At 40.4% G+C, this 15,938-nt stretch overlaps 1 protein-coding gene across 33 annotated transcripts in view; it reads left to right on the forward strand.

Moving 5' to 3' along the window:
• The window catches only part of DIS3L2 (DIS3 like 3'-5' exoribonuclease 2), a 344,867-nt gene that overhangs the window by 95,416 nt on the left and 233,513 nt on the right, over positions 1–15,938 (forward strand). For all 33 annotated transcript variants that reach the window (XR_011439882.1, XM_023642560.2, XM_023642568.2 and 30 more), the window contains one exon: positions 10,205–10,439. Coding sequence is in view for 32 of the 33 variants with exons in the window: in XM_023642560.2 (XP_023498328.1) it covers positions 10,205–10,439 (235 nt within the window). In the remaining variant the exon portion in view is untranslated. The remainder of the gene's footprint in view (positions 1–10,204; positions 10,440–15,938) is intronic.

The following is a 15,938-nucleotide window of genomic DNA, read 5'->3' on the forward strand; positions in this document are numbered from 1 at the left end:
TTCTTGCTAAAACTGTTGTTTTCACATTGAGGAGTGGTGAACTTTATGGTTACGTTTGAGTTTATATTGAAACTGGAGTTATAATTTAGATATGAAGGCCTAGAATTATTTTAGAAAACTGTGTTTGTTTAAATGTCTTCCAATTTATTTGCGTTTGTATTTCTATTTGCTTCTCATGGTGATAAATTTAAACTGTGATGGAGTAATTGGTGACTCCTTCCTAGTTTCCGCACACATTGCATTAATGGCAGGCAGTGCAGTCTCAGGCGGTATCACGTACGCAGGCATCTGAATTCAGCGGCCCTTGCTGCTTGGTAGTTATTTTATTCATTTCTTGTAAGTTTTTTTAGAATCCTTCTTTTACAGCTGATTCAAGTCTTTCTCATTCTCTTCGGAAGAAGAGAAAGGGAAACCAATATTTATTGATGTTTTATATGCCAAACATTTTGGGAGCCTCTGGAGAATATAAAAAATGAGTGTGTGCGTCAGCCTCAGTGGCCTAGTGGTTAAATTCAGCGCACTCAGCTTCAGCAGCCCAGCTTCAGTTCTGGGGTGTGGACCTACAGTGCTCTTTGAACAGCCATGCTATGCTGACGGCCCAAATAGAGGAAGATTGCTAAAAAATAGAGGAAGATTGGCATGGATGTTAGCTCAGAGCGAATCTTCCTTAGGAAAAAAAAAATGACTGTGACATGGTTTTCTGTCTGAAAACCAAGCGAGAAATATGCTAGCAAACAAATGGAACATAGGCTGATTAAGAACCTTGTAATGAAAGAATAGTTAAGGAATAGCAGTGGAACAAAGGGAGGAAGTAGAATCTTTGCTTTTTTTTTTTTTTTTTTCCAGATGTTTGCCATGCTCTTTATTTCATTTATTATTATTAATTCTTTTCTTATGAGAGGGAGGTTAGTCAGAGAAGCATTCACAGAAGAACTGGATCCTGAGTTTTGATTATTTGCCCGACAGGCAAAAGATGCAGCAGCATTTCATGCAGTGAATGTTAGTGGTGGGAGCTGTATGGACAGAGCTCCCTCTGAATCTGTTTGCAGGAAATCTCCCATAGGACTAAGAGCACTGGACTTAGAGCCCTAGATCTGTGTGCATGTCACAGCTCTGTCATTGAGTAGCTGTGGGATTGTGACCTGTCTGAACCTGTGTTTTCCTTTGTGAGATAGAGATAACTATGCTCCAGTGTGTCACCCAAGGTCATTGTGTGAATTAGATCAGCTAATAGGCGTAAAAGCACGGGACGACTGTGTAATGTGAATGTGAAGAGTGGTAATGAAAGTCTCAGTGTCTGTTATGATTAACATGTTCATAATGGTATTTAAATTCTCTCTACTTCGCTAACTCCTGTTCCTTGTTGAACTCCTTTTATTTGAGTCTTTCTCAGGGCTCTATTCCTAGCTTCTCTTTTCAGTTGACACTTGGCCCTGGGACACCTTTGCTTAACTGCCATCCCATGTGGTTAATTCCCCAGTCTGGACTTCTGCCCTCCAATACGCTCTTCTGATCTCCAGACCTGCATTTCCAGCTGCCACCTGGATGTTTCTTATCACCTTGGGCTTCCTGGGTCTAAAGACTAAATTTGTTTCCTCCCATGCATGTTAACCTATTAAGCTCCTACCATGTTCCAGGCACCTGTGCTAAGAGCTTTTCATGTATTGTCTCAGTTCCCACAATAATCTTATGATGTTGGAAACTCTTGTCCTCATTTTAAAGATAATGAAACTGAGATTCAAAGAGATACTAAGTAACTTTCCCAAAGTGGTATAGCTAGTAAGCGGCAGAGCCATGATGCAAACCCAGTTGTGTTGACTGGAGTCCCTGCTCTTAACTGCTTTCCTTTGCTTCCCAGCTTCACTACCTTACGGTACAGATGAGACTCATTACATTGGCGTTCAGGGCTCTTCGTGTCTGCTTCTGCACCCTCCTTTCACTCTCCCACTGTACATTTTCACTATTACTTGCCTTTTCTGAAGGAAAATTTGCATTTCCTTATCTCCTTGCTTTTGTATATATGTCCTTTCTCACCTTGGTCTTCTCTTTTTCATATAGTGACCTGTCAGAATCCTGAGGGAGGCAGGGCAGGGGAGTGGAATACGGCAGGGTAGGAGCCAAGTGGATCTGACTTCTACTTTACCTCACAGTTCTCGTCTGTTCTACACAGGGCTGGACCAGTTTACATTCATACCAGCAGCATATTCCTGCACATTCCTGCCAACGTTTGGGATTGTCAGGACTTCTAGTTTTTGCCCATCTGTGGGTTTGTAGTGATAGCTCATTGTGGTTTTAATTTGCATTTATCTGATGACTAATGAGTCTGAGCACCTTTCTATCTTTATTGGCTGTTTGGCATTTCTATTTTGTGAAATGCCTTTAAACCCTTTCCCCATTTCTCTGTTGGATTGTCTGTCTTTCATTGATCTGTAGGTGTTCTGTATATATTCTGGATATGGCTTATCTTTTAAAATTTCTTTTATGTTATCTTAGGATAAAAGGAAAAATTTAATTTTAATGGAGTCGAATTTATCATTATTTTCTTTTATGGCAGTACTTTTTGTGTATGTTTAAACGTATTTCCCTATGTATTTTCTCATATATTATTTTCTAAAATTCTGCCAGCCTTTTAGATTAGCTTCTTCCTTAGCCATTTTCCACTCATATGATTGTGTAGTTTCTCTCAAGAGTTTTTATCTTCAAAGTAGGGGGCTTCTGCAAGGCATTTTGCCATTCCTTTGTGCTTATGTTCCCCTTAAAGAGCAGAAGTCATGCTATACCCCCCCTCCTTTTCTAAAACGTGTGTCTCCTCCTCTCTTGGGTCTCTGAACTCGAGATGCTGGGCTTAGGCCTCCTCCCTATTTCTTTCAGTGCTAAGCTTCTCATAGTGCCTCTTCAGTTTCATCCCTGAGGGCTTTCAGGCTTCCTCCTGGGTACTATGGAAGAGGCCAGATTGCTGCTCTCCATCCCCCAGCGCATAAAGATTGCATCCTGATGGAGAGTGGGGGTCACCTTTTCCTCTCATCACACTTCCACACCCCTCTCTCGCCCAATTTTACCTTCCAAAAGGAGACACTAGGTAGATTACGTATCTAACTTTGGTAAAACTAACAGCAAGGTATATCTGACAAACGTTTCTGTGTGTGTGTATGTGTGTGTGCATTTGTGTTTGGGGGAGGTTCAAGGAAATTAAAATTAAGTGTTTAGAGTGCTATTTCTTGAGCATTTTTAGTAGCTGCAAGTGACAGTTTTATTTTGTATCAGTACTCCCCAATTGACATCAGCCTGTATTTTCACTGTTTCTGTTTATTTTTTTAAATTTTTGCCTTTTTAAAAATTATTTTTAAATTATTTCTTTTTGCTTGAGGAAGATTAGCCCTGAGCTAACATCTGTGCCAGTCTTCCTCTACTTTGTACATTGGATGCCTCCACAGCATGGCTGATGAGTGGAGTAGGTCCACGCCCAGGATCCGAACCAGCCACCCTGAGCTGCTGAAGTGGAGCATGTGGAACGTCAACCACTCGGCCACGGGGCTGGCCCCCTTCACTGTTTTTTTTTTTTATTAGCAGGGTTTATGTGATGCTCATCCTACCCTGTTCATGGAACGAGACTGAGGGTGAAAAAGTTGTGTTTGACCCGGTGATGTGATTCCCTCACTAATCCATTTCTGTCCTGTCCTCCAGAGACTGGACTAAATCTCCAAGGGAGAAGTAGTCCCAGTTGCAGCATGCACTCGGAGTTATAAGCCTAGTCAGCTGCCTCACTCTCTCAGTTCTGTGGAGGAAACCAGAGGAATTTTAAAAGTCCTCAGTTAACCAGGTCAGTAATGTATCCATTTTCTCAGGCCCCCTTCCTGTCACTCTGAGCCCAGAGCTCTCCAAAATATTGATCAATCTGAACTGGTAGTCTTCAGCACCAGACCCTTTCCTTTCCTTACATGTACTTTCTTGTAGAGTATTTTCCATCTGTTTGTAGATGTGCATTCATTCTGTGGAGGTGTTCATCTGATCCTCAGAGGGATCACTAAACTTCAATGTTGAGAACCACTGAACTAGACTTTTCAGCTTTTTCCAGGTCAATCCCATAGAAGAAAGCCTCTTACTTTACGTATCCAAGGAAAATTGGGCCAACAGTTTCTAAGCCACATACTCTTGTGTCTAAACACTGTTCTGAAAGCTATCTTGCTCCCTAATGGTCTTTTGCATTCATTTCTTCATTTTTCTACCCATTTATCCATCTGTTTATTTATCAGATGTTGTACACCTAGATTGATTATGCAAGTTGCTGTGGAATATACATATACGTGTAAGATGTAATTGGTGAGTATAGAGTGATACCAGATGAGGTAAATCACATACATAGATAAGAGTAATATAGTGAGAAGAGGTATGCGTGGAGACTTTAGAAAAGAGAGAAATTACTCTTGCCTGGGGCAGGTAGAGATGCAGAGGAACTGGGAGGACAATGTGGTAGATTCTGGGTTATAGAAAATCCAGGCCATTTGGACCAGGTCTTGAGAGATGGATAGAGTTTAGATATATGGAAATGTTAGATGCAGTGTGCCATCTCTGGTTCTTTACTCATTCAAATGAGACATGAGTACATACTGTGTCAGGCCTAGCCATGGTTACTTCATGGAGTTTATCAGGGAAGATAGATCCTGAACAGATCATTTCCTAGTTAATTGCTATATTCATTCATTCATTCAGCATATATTTGAGTGACCATTAAATGGTGTTCTTAACTCTTGGAATACAGCTGTGAATAAAATAGCCTTTGTGCTCGTGAAACCTTCATTCTAGTTGGGAGACGGAAAATAAATAAATATATAATGTATTGTCAGCTAGTGATAAGTGCAGTGATGAAAAATAAAGCAGGGTAAGAGGATAGAGTGATACAGTGAGGTGGGGCTGTTTTAGTTAGTGTGATCAGGGAAGGCCTCTCTGGGAGGAAGACATTTGAACAGAGACCTGAACAAAATGAAGAGAGCAAAGCCTCTAAATAGCTGGGCAAAGAGTTTTCCAGATAGAAGGAATAACAAATGCAAAAACCTCAAGATGGAAGGTTTTAATGTCCTAGGAGTAGCAAGAAGATCTCTAGAACTGAAGTGTAATTTGCAAAGGAAGAAGTTGTAGAAAATGAGAATGGAAAAATAGATATGGGTCAGATTTGACAGGACCTTGTGGCATGGAGATAGAAGGATGTTGGGAAGCTGTTGGGATAATGACATGATTTGATTTATGTTTTTTTTTAAAGATTGGCACCTGAGCTAACATCTGTTGCCAATCCTTTTTTTTCCCCTTCTTCTCCCCAAAGCCCCCCCCGGTACATAGTTGTGTATTCTAATTGTAGGTCCTTCTGAGTCTGCTCTGTGGGATGCCACCTCAGCATGGCCTGACGAGTGGTGCTAGGTCCGCGCCCAAGATCTGAACCCATGAAACCCTAGGCTGCCAAAGCGGAGCACATGAACTTAACTACTTGGCCACCGGGCTGGCCCCTGATTGATGTTTTAAAAGGGTCACTTTAGCTGCTTTGGTCCAAAATGGAAATCAGGAGACCAGTTATTGCAGTAGGTCAGCAAGGAGATAAAGGTTGCTTGAATTTGTGTAGAAACAGTAGTAATGGCAAGAAGGTACATTGTAAAGGAAGGGCCAGTGGGCTCTTCTGATGGGTAGATGTGGGGTGTGAGAGGGACAGAGTCAAGGGTGATGGCATAGTTTGGTGCCATCTGCTGAGAGAGGAAATGCTGGGAGAGGAGTGGGTTCAGGTGAGGACCAAGGCTTCTCTTGTTTGAGGTGCCAACTGACATCCAAATGAAGATGTCCCGTAGGCAACTGGATGAGTCTGGAATCAGGGGAAAGATTGAGGATGGGCATTTAATTTTGGTAATTAATAGCTTATAGAGAGATTTAAAGCTATGAGACTGGATGAAATCACTGAGGGAGTGAGTATAAATGGATCCTCTCCCTCATGTTGTTTAACATGTTCCTCTATTCCCTGTATCAGATCAGATTCAAGTTCATTTTTGGGGGGAAAAATGCTTCATAGTTGGTAGTATGTACTTCCTGTTATAGTGCATCAGGAAGCACTTCAGTTCTTTCCCTTTCTAAGATGTTCATATTGATCAGTGGGTTCAAGTATTGCCAGTCTGGTCCATCTATTATAAAACTCCATCCCCATCAGGTTATGACTTAGTGGTTTTAGCAACCGTTAATGATCATTTCCTGAATCCATATTTCAGTAGGAATGGCAAAATGGTAATGTTGAAAGTCTTTTCTTCCTTCTTAATTAGCTGAAACTCTTCTGTAAAGAAATTTATCTCATCAACTATTTGGTTAGCCTGAGGTATAGTGTAAGGAAAGGCAGGAAAAATGCTTAGAGTTTTCTAAGGTTGACCAGAGAGAGCCCTTTCATGTTGATTCCTGAGTCCTTTAGATAAGACCCTAGTAGTCTTTCGTAGCTTCCTTGCTTTCCTGGTATGACAAGATGTTCCAGGGTCATCTTGTCTATTTCCTGTTCCAGATTTGAATGAGCCATTTTTCTAAGGAGTCCTGCAAGCCTCACTCTTAACCAGTATGTGATAAGGAATGGTTTTAGAGTGCTGTTTGTATCCTGCGATCTTATGATCATCTCTTTTCCTCTTACCATTTGTTCTATTCTTGGGTCTACTGGGATGACAAAATAGAATGAAAATACTTTTACAATGCAACATATTAATTTATATTTTAATTACACAGTTTTAGATGACTTGATTTATTCATTAAGTCCTGCTACCTTACAGCATATTTTGCTTTAGTAACTCAAAAGTGAATTTAAGGCCTAAAACACCAGTTCTTGAGTGTAGCTAATCTAAACTGTGGAGATTATGGTTGGGTTGGTGTTAAAATGTGCTATCCAGTTAAGCCTGCTGTACTCTGATTATTGCTTTCCACTGACCTGTTCTTCCCCTTGACTTTTCCTTGAACTTTGTATATGTGAGCCAAAGCATAATTGTTAATAAGGAGGTAGGCAGAATCCTGGTGATTACAGAATTCTCGTTATAATTTACATACATATGTATACGTACAAAGAGAAAAACCACCTTTCATTGTGGGATAGTTAAAGCCTTTAAATTTTAGAAAGTCAGAATTCTGGTTCCCCTTGTAATATTTTCTCTATGGCCTGTGGGAACCAAATTCTTTGTGAAACCATTAATGGCAGAAATAAATACGTAATAGAAACCAAAGACCTGGACCCTTTTTTTAACTCTTACTGGAAGACTACCTTTTACCTGCTCGTCTAACTCCAGCATGTCGTTTTCTTTCACCTCTGCCCCCGGCTCTTCTTCCTCTGAGAGAAAGTATGTGTGGGGATGATGTAGAAAAACAGTAGACCAGTGGTCATGTTGTAGCCGCTATGCTTTAGACACAGGGTGTGCACCGTGCCTCCTGCCTGTGCTGTGTGCTCTCCTGACAACACCCAAAGTTGTGCTAATTCTTTGAGGATGGTCAGGGGCAGATCTTCCTAAATGTTCTTGAATTTGCCAGGCACATTTAAGGGAATTGAATAGGTTTGCTGATTTGAGTGATGTCAAATTCTCTTTCTTCTCTAATTGTCAGTAAATTCTCTACTTTTTGAATGATCTTCTTTGGGTCATGTGTGAAAACAGGACTTACGTGAGAAGGCAGAAGTGCACAGAGGAGAGCTGGTTTTATAATTGTAATATTAACTGAAAGACTTAGCTGTGGCTTCACTCATATGTTCTTATGTAGGAAGGGGCCTGAGGGAATCTTTTTAGGGATTTCTGGCTAAACATTTTTTTTTCCCCCACTATCAAAGAAAAGGAGCCTTGTTTGTTTTAAACTTCTTATGGGAAGAATGAACAAATGAATGAAAGATTGAACGAATGAATGAGTGAATCTGATGACTGAAAACATGGCAAGAGTTGAAAGAAAATTTCATTAAATATATTCAGAAATTGGGAATCAAGTTTTCAAAAACTATTAGAAGACACAGTTTTGCTCAGAATAATTAACCATTATTTACATGTTTTTCTGTTACCACATCTTCATGAAGTCAATTTTTTAAAAACTTTGGGAATCTATTTTTAAAGTCTATATTCTAGTTGTGAATATCTTTGTAATATTTTAGTAAGATTTTCTGGGTGGATGTTATAATATTAATTGTCTGGAGATGGTTATATTAATTGGAATCTGTGACATGAAGATGTTTTGGGAAAGATTTCTTTTAATAACTTTTTCTGTCTTGTGTAAGATGAGGATCTTTCATCAAGCGTGATCTCTGTGTGATCTAATTTGAACGTGAATCTGGTTTGTTGAAGGCAGGTATCTATTTTGAAACCTCGAGATTAAACTCAGAAAAATATTAGGTTTTCAAATATAAGGACAGAGAAACTGTTAGAGAGCTCATTCGCTTCATTCAGGTCTCTGCTCAAAGGTCACTTCCTCCGGGAGGCACCTCCTAAACACCCTGCTGGGAAACCAGCCTCACTCTCTCAGAACTAACGTTGTTTTTTACTATGTATGTTTTTACTAGAACTTATCACTATTAGACCATTTTGAGTGTGTACATTTCTGTATCTGCCGCCTAGAACAGTGCCTGGCACCATGAAAGGTACTCCGTAATGATTTGTTGAATGAGAAAATTGTTCACCATCCGTCTCCCCACTAGAACGTAGTCTTCATGAGGATGCCTGGCACGAGGTTAGCCTTCCAGCATTTGTTTGAAAGAATGAAATGAATGTGCTACCAATATTGATCTTTTTTACATTCATATATATACATATGTGATCACATTTTAATTATGTATGTTTAAATATATATGTTTAAATTTCACTGGGTTTCTCATCCAGAAATGTATTCTTAAAAGGATGTGGTGTTCTAAGTAACATCTAGAACCTACAAAATCTACTTTCTTTTTTGCTAATGTAGATGGGAAGATTTTTATATAGGATAGCCTTTTTTTTTTCAGCGACTAAACACCTGGTGTGTTTTAATATAATACCCATAGAAACCAAAGAGTACTGTCATGTGTCAAACTCATTAAATGGATTAGTATCTAGGTTTTTTTCTCCTATTTGCTTCATTCTTTTTTTAATTGAAAATATTTGAGGGGCCAGCCTGGTGGTGCAGCGGTTAAGTTTGCGTGTCCTGCTTTGGTGGCCTGGGGTTTGCCGGTTCTGATTCTGGATGCGGACCTGTGCACTGCTTGTCAAACCATGTTGTGGCAGGCATCCCACATATAGAGGAAGATGGGCACGGATGTTAGGTCAGGGCCAGTCTTCCTCAGCAAAAAAGAGGAGGATTGGTGGCAGATGTTAAGCTCAGGGCTAATTTTCCTCAGGAAAAAAAAAAAGAAAATATTTGACATGTTGTGTAATGCTTTATTCTTATTTCTAGTGTAAATGTCCATCAGTTGTATGCTCTCTCTGCTGATTTCAGGCCTCAAAATGGAGAATTAAGTGTTTATATTTTTTATGAGAACTTTTTTTTTTCTTTTGAGGAAGATTAGCCCTGAGCTAACTGCTGCCATTCCTCCTCTTTTTGCTGAGGAAGACTGGCCCTGAGCTAACATCCATGCCCATCTTCCTCTACTTTATATATGGGACGCCTGCCGCATCATGGCTTGTCCTGCGGCGCCATGTCCTCAAGTGGGATCCGAACCAGCGAACCCTGGGCTGCCGAAGTGCACCGAGCGCACTTAACTGCTGCATCACTGGGCTGGCCCCTAGAACATTTTGTAAACTCTTGTTCACACAATTTCTTTTCCATTTTACTTTGTATTCTTGTGGTTTCATTTGAGAGTGCAGTGACATACTATGTATGTTGAGTTCCTTTATCATTTCCCAGTGTACTAATTGATCCCATGTGATGAACCCTTGTGAAGCAGCATTGTATTTCTGATCTTCAGAAATACAATCCCTTTGAGGGAGAGGTGATGAACATGTACTTCAGAAAAATGAGAAGTGGATATGGCTTTAATCTTGGGCATCTTGAAGAGCTCAGTGCCAACCTGGCACTGCTGGATCAATCAGCTCCATAACGTAGTCTGTGCATCTGGAAAATAAAGATCCTTTTTCAAACTACCTGGTGAGTGTCCAGTGCTGTGAGCTTCTGAATGTGTAGTTTTTTCCTTAGGAAAGGAAAATAGGCTTTTTCCCTTTCTTCCCTCCAGTGATTTAGCAGACCTTTCTATTTTCTTCAGGTAATTAAACCAGACAGCAATGACAAAGAAACAGAAGGTGCCTATGAATCATATCTCCCTGAGGAGCTCTGTGGAAGCCTTCTCCCACAACAGTCCCTGAAAGGCTATAATGACAGTCCTGATGTCATTATAGAGGCTCAGTTTGATGACAGCGACTCAGAAGATGGACATGGCAACACACAAAATATTCTTGTTGATGGTGTTAAGAAACTCTCGGTTTGTCTTCATGAAAAAGGTGAGTACCAGGCCTCTGTCTGACATTTTATTTTAGTAAACTGATTGTTTTGGGTTTTTTTTTAAAGATTTTATTTTTTCCTTTTTCTCCCCAAAGCCCCCCAGTACATAGTTGTATATTCTTTGTTGTGGGTCCTTCTAGTTGTGGCATGTGGGACGCTTCCTCAGCCTGGTTTGTTGAGCAGTGCCATGTCCCCGCCCAGGATTTGAACCAACGAAACACTGGGCCACCTTCAGCGGAGCGTGCGAACTTAACCACTCGGCCACGGGGCCAGCCCCTAAACTGATTGTTTTAAGTATTGGAATTCTCTTTGTGCTACAGAATTAATGACATAATGCAATTGGTATCATCCCAATTTCTTTTTCTTTCTTTCTTTTTTTTTTTGCTGAGGAAGATTCTCCCTGAGCTGACATCTGTTGCCAGTCTTCCTTTTTTTGTATGTTAGCTGCTACCACAGCATGGCCACTGACAAGGGGGATGTACATCCGCACCCAGGAATCAAACTCGAGCACACTAAACTTAACCACTAGGCCACTGGGGCTGGCCCTCATCCCAGTTTGTGACGTGTGACAGCTTTTGGGCAACGGGGATATTTGACAGACTTCCAGCTGCTGGTTATGCGGAGGGGATGAACATGCTGCTTGCTGGTGGTTTGTTAAGTCAGTGGTTGTGGTTGTCATTTCCTAATAAGTTTTGAATTGTCGTGATAGCTAACCTTGAAATTTTCTGTGATGAGCCAAATCTCACCCTGTGGTTGATATGAGCAGAATTAAACCCATCTTTAAAATCCTTACAAAAAAGCACTTCATTTTACCTTGGATTTTGCTTTAATTCATTACACTTTAAAAGTGTTTCTGTCATTGATGGTGGGAATGGATCACCTTAAATTTGATTAGCAGATTATCTTTACAGAGTGTTTTGATTTTAAACTTTTAAAAAATCTAGTCTTATTTTCTCTGATCAAAATCTAAGACATGGGTCCTCTGGATGCAGAAGAGAGCAATTGCAAACACATGGGCGAGGAGCTGTGACCACTGGCCCTACTTGACCACACTCTGGGAAACTTAAGGGAAAGTAGCAGTGAAAACTGGAATATTTCAATGTATAGATTTCTAAGAAGTTTTAAATACAGGGAGTATATTTTCCAGGCAAATTGAGTTTTATGTGTACCATTAAATGGAAAAGATTGACCTGGCTAGGCTGACTAGACTATGAGCTTTTTTATCAGGAAGAACTTTCTGGCACAGTCCCCCTGAAAAGCCAGAAGAAATGCCAGAAGGTTACTAAAGGAGGATGCTCAGCAGACACCCTGTGATGGGGACTGGTGAGCACACCTCACTGACATCCTGAAGAAAGCTGGGGGTGCTTTCAGGAAGTGACTGCATGAGGATCACCCCGTTTCTCCACTGCTGGCGAGGTTGTGACCTGGGCAGTGAGCATTTTCTGAAAGCATGTGTTGCTTTCTGGTGCCAAGTACTGCTCATTCAGAAGGACTTTCCAACTTTGAAATTCTTTTTGAATGAAGAGGCTCCTGCTTCCTCACTGCTCCACCAGGTGTATGGACCTGAGGGCACCCAGGTTCCTTTTGTTTTGTGGCCTGGTTAGATAACTAGTGGTTTCACTGTTCAGGGCCCAGCCGGTTTCATTTGGATATTATTCCTTGAAATTTCATTCTTCTGATATTTCTTCTTTCTTTATTTAAAAACAGTTGGGTAGGGGCCGGCCCCATGGTGGAGTGCTTGAGTTCGTGCGCTCTCCTTCCAGTGGCCCAGGATTTCGCCAGTTTGGATCCTGGGTGCAGACATGGCACTGCTCATCAGGCCATGCTGAGACGGCATCCCACATAGCACAGCCAGAAGGACCTACAGCTAGAATATACAAGTGTGTACTGGGGGGCTTTGAGGAGAAGAAGAAAAATTAAAAAAAGGAAGATTGGCAACAGATGTTAACTCAGGTGCCAATCTTTAAAAAAAAAACCAAAACAGTTGGATACTGTGATCCTCTTCTGAGTGTGCATGTATATTATCATAATGGCGTCAGTACTGTGAATCATGTCTTTTCTATGAGAAGAGAGGGAAACAACCAGGACCCTAAATAGCTAAATCTTTCATCAGCAAGATCACCAAGGTAGAGAGATACTTGCAGGACAAAGCCAGGCAAGGGAGCACTTTAAAACTTATTGAGTATTTGGCTCAAAACTGTTTCATGGAAACCTAGCTCTGGTGATTGGACTTGGCAGACCTCAGCAGCCTCTTTTCCCCTGGGCTCCAAGTTGAGGAATAAGATGCCTTGATTTCTCGTTAGTGGTTGGTGCTAATACAAGGGCAGGGAAACATTGATGGATAGAAGTGATGGCAGAACTGATGCCTGGGCATATAGTGATAATTCACTGTGCCCTTTGTTTGGGAGATTCTTAGGCCAAACATGCTTTTGATTTGTCCTCTATTGTAATCCTTTTCCTTTTCTCTTACAACTAAATATCACTGAGTGCCTTACAAATCCACTGTATGCATGTTATTTCCTTGCTCTTTTTACGGTCTTCCTATCCTACTGTTATTTATATTGCTTCCTTACTAGCCCTGACTGAGGGAACAGCCTTAATCCTTCCCTCAGTATCTGGTACAAATTTCTTTTTCCTGTTAGCCTTTAAATAGAGAGTTTGTGAAACCACATGGCTGTTTCTCATTTCTTGCCCTCTTGATATTTAGTAAAATTGCAATTTGCTCTTTTAAAAATCATAGTGTTTTTTAGGATATTTCAACTAGCTTCTCTTCTCTGGATAATATAAAATCTGGCTACAGTTAAGATGTTAGTACTTTTTGCACCATTTAAGGTTTTGAAATTTGTTATTGAAACAAACCATAACCTTAAGAACATCATAAACTTTTCCTAAGACATCTAGAAAGTTCTTTGCTTTGTGTTGTAATTGCAAAGGGATTATTAATCCTCGTTCACACTAGTGTTCAAAAGAGTGCTTTTTGTTTATTCTTGTTTTAATATCATGTTTCTTTATCCAAAGCAAATATTACATATTGCGTGTGTATGCATTGTATCTCCCTATTTGCCCAGGAACCATCGTATCTTTATGATAACTACTAGTTTCTCTGGTAAGTGAGCAGATAGCTCCAGCTGTCTGCAGCAAGTGCCTGTCATTGCAGTAAGAGAAAAGTTTCTCTGGCCATCTCAGACCTACACAGTAGTTTCTTCTAGAAAGACAGCGTGGATCTGCATCATCCTCAGCCCCTGAGAGAGAGTGGGCCAAAGACCTGGGCCCCTTTTGTCGGTCCAGTCCCCCAGCCTCCTGGACTGAGTTGTTAGCACTTTTCAGGCAGTTGCTTTGTTGTCAGCACAGAAGTCTGCCGTCTGTGTAGAGACTGGGAACAACCGAGATAAATTTTCTTTGGTATCAAATATTTGGATAACGGTTGCTTGGTTAACAAACTCCAAAGGATGAAAATCCTCATGGCTAGGTGAACCAGTAGCTCTGTGTCTTTCATCATTGGGATTTTAAGAGCAGTTTTGGCCTCTGACTCTTGGTGATCATGACCTAATCAGGTTGTGATGTACATTTCCTGTTCTCTAGCCTAGTAGGTCTGCCAGAGATCTTGTTCAGTTTTCTGGTCTGGAGACAAGCCTCAACTGGTCCCCTGATAACTTAACATGGGTTTGAATGTGGAGCCGGTGACCCTTTCACTTCTCTCTTCTCTCTCTTGGCCACCTTCAGCTCTTTGCTGAAGGGAGAATCCACATGGAATCCTCGATCTTTTCTGAGGTTTGAATCCATCGATTACTACTACTCCTGGGGCCTCCCATGTCAACTTCAGGAGTCAGAAAGAGCACTTTTTTCCCCACTTAAGATTTGTCTCCTTCCAATGACAGGACTGTTCAATACCTAAGTTTAATTCCCGAACTTCCTTGGGTAAAAAGCAACTGTATTTCCCTTTGGCCGAGAAAAACAGACCCGTATGATTATTCTCCTGTGATTCTTCGGGGTTACTGAAATCCCAAGAACTCTTTCTCCTGACTATCTGGAAACCTTTCTTTGTCAGAGCTAAATTTCTTCATTTCCTTTTTGTGAATCTTTCTAGATTCTGAGATCAAATCTTCCCTATCCTTTTTGTTTCTCGGCTCTCCACTGTGTATAATGATGTTAGTACAACTAGAAGACAGTCGTGTTTGCTTCAGAAATTATATTAAAAATTAAATATATAGTAATTCCTCATCAACAACAATTTTTGGACCATGCTTTTGTGCCGATCTTTTAAAATCTCATTTAAAAAAAAGTAAAGCCTTGTCCAGACCTATGTTAGAAGGATAGAGTAGCAATCTTTTGCTTCCCTGTCTTTTAGACTGAGTGGACAAGGCAATCATATCAAGTGTGTTTGAAGTAGAGATAGATGGTCAGGACCTACAACGTCTGAGACCCAAATCCTATGCTAGACCAGCCATTCTTCCCTGTGAAGTCCCCAAAAGAAATACATGCACAGAGGATAAAGCAAGGCAGAGGGGTAGTTCTTTATTAACTGAGGCTTTGACTCAAGCTGGAATGATTATCCCTGTATATACTGCCACTAGCAGTGCATGAGGCTTCTTACAGCTTCTATTCCTGCTAACAGTTGGAATTATCTAGCTTTCTAATTTTTGTTTTGTTTTGTTTTTGCTGAGGAAGATTCACCCTTAGCTAACATCTGTTGCCAATCTTCCTCATTTTACTTGAGGAAGATATGCCCTGACCTAACATCTGTGCCAGTCTTCCTCTATTTTGTATGTGAGTCGCTGCCATAGCATGGCTGCTGACAAGTGGTATAGGTCCATGCCCAGGGGCCAAACCTGGGCTGCCGAAGCATAGTGCACCAAACTTAACCACTAGGCCATGGGGGTGGTCCCCCAGCGCTCTAATTTTTGTAGTCTAGATTAAGTTCTGTGAATTTCCTTTTCATATCGTTTGTCCTTTGTTCTGTCAGGGTTACTGTTCTGTTGTTTATTTGCAGGAATTTCTTATCTATCCTCTATAATCCTTAACCTTTTTAGGCATTACAAGTATCTTCTGCCATTCTGTCATTGTCATTTGTCTCTTAACTTTATCTGTAGTGTCTTTCATTGAACAAAACTCCTTAATTTAAATGTGATAAAGTTAATCATATCCTTTATGGGTTTGTATGTTTTTCCCTGTTCTTAGGTCACGTAGTTATTCTCCCGTGTAATCTTTTATTAACTCCACAGGTTTGCTCTTTGCTGAACTTTATGATGCTGATTCTTTATTGATTGAAATTTCTCTCCTCTAAATCTATTTCTGATGTGGAACTGTCCTTGAATTTTTAGGATAAATCCTACTTAATCCCAACGTATTATTACTTTTTTAAATACATTATTGGATTTACTTAGGTAATACTTACTGTAGGATTTTTGTATCATGTTAAATGGGCCTATCATTTTCTTGTCATTATCTGATTTTTAGAATCAAGATTATATTCGTATCATGAAATGTCCTTGTTGGTT

Source organism: Equus caballus, chromosome 6 (assembly GCF_041296265.1).
Source record: "Equus caballus isolate H_3958 breed thoroughbred chromosome 6, TB-T2T, whole genome shotgun sequence".
Taxonomy (NCBI): Eukaryota; Metazoa; Chordata; class Mammalia; order Perissodactyla; family Equidae; genus Equus; species Equus caballus.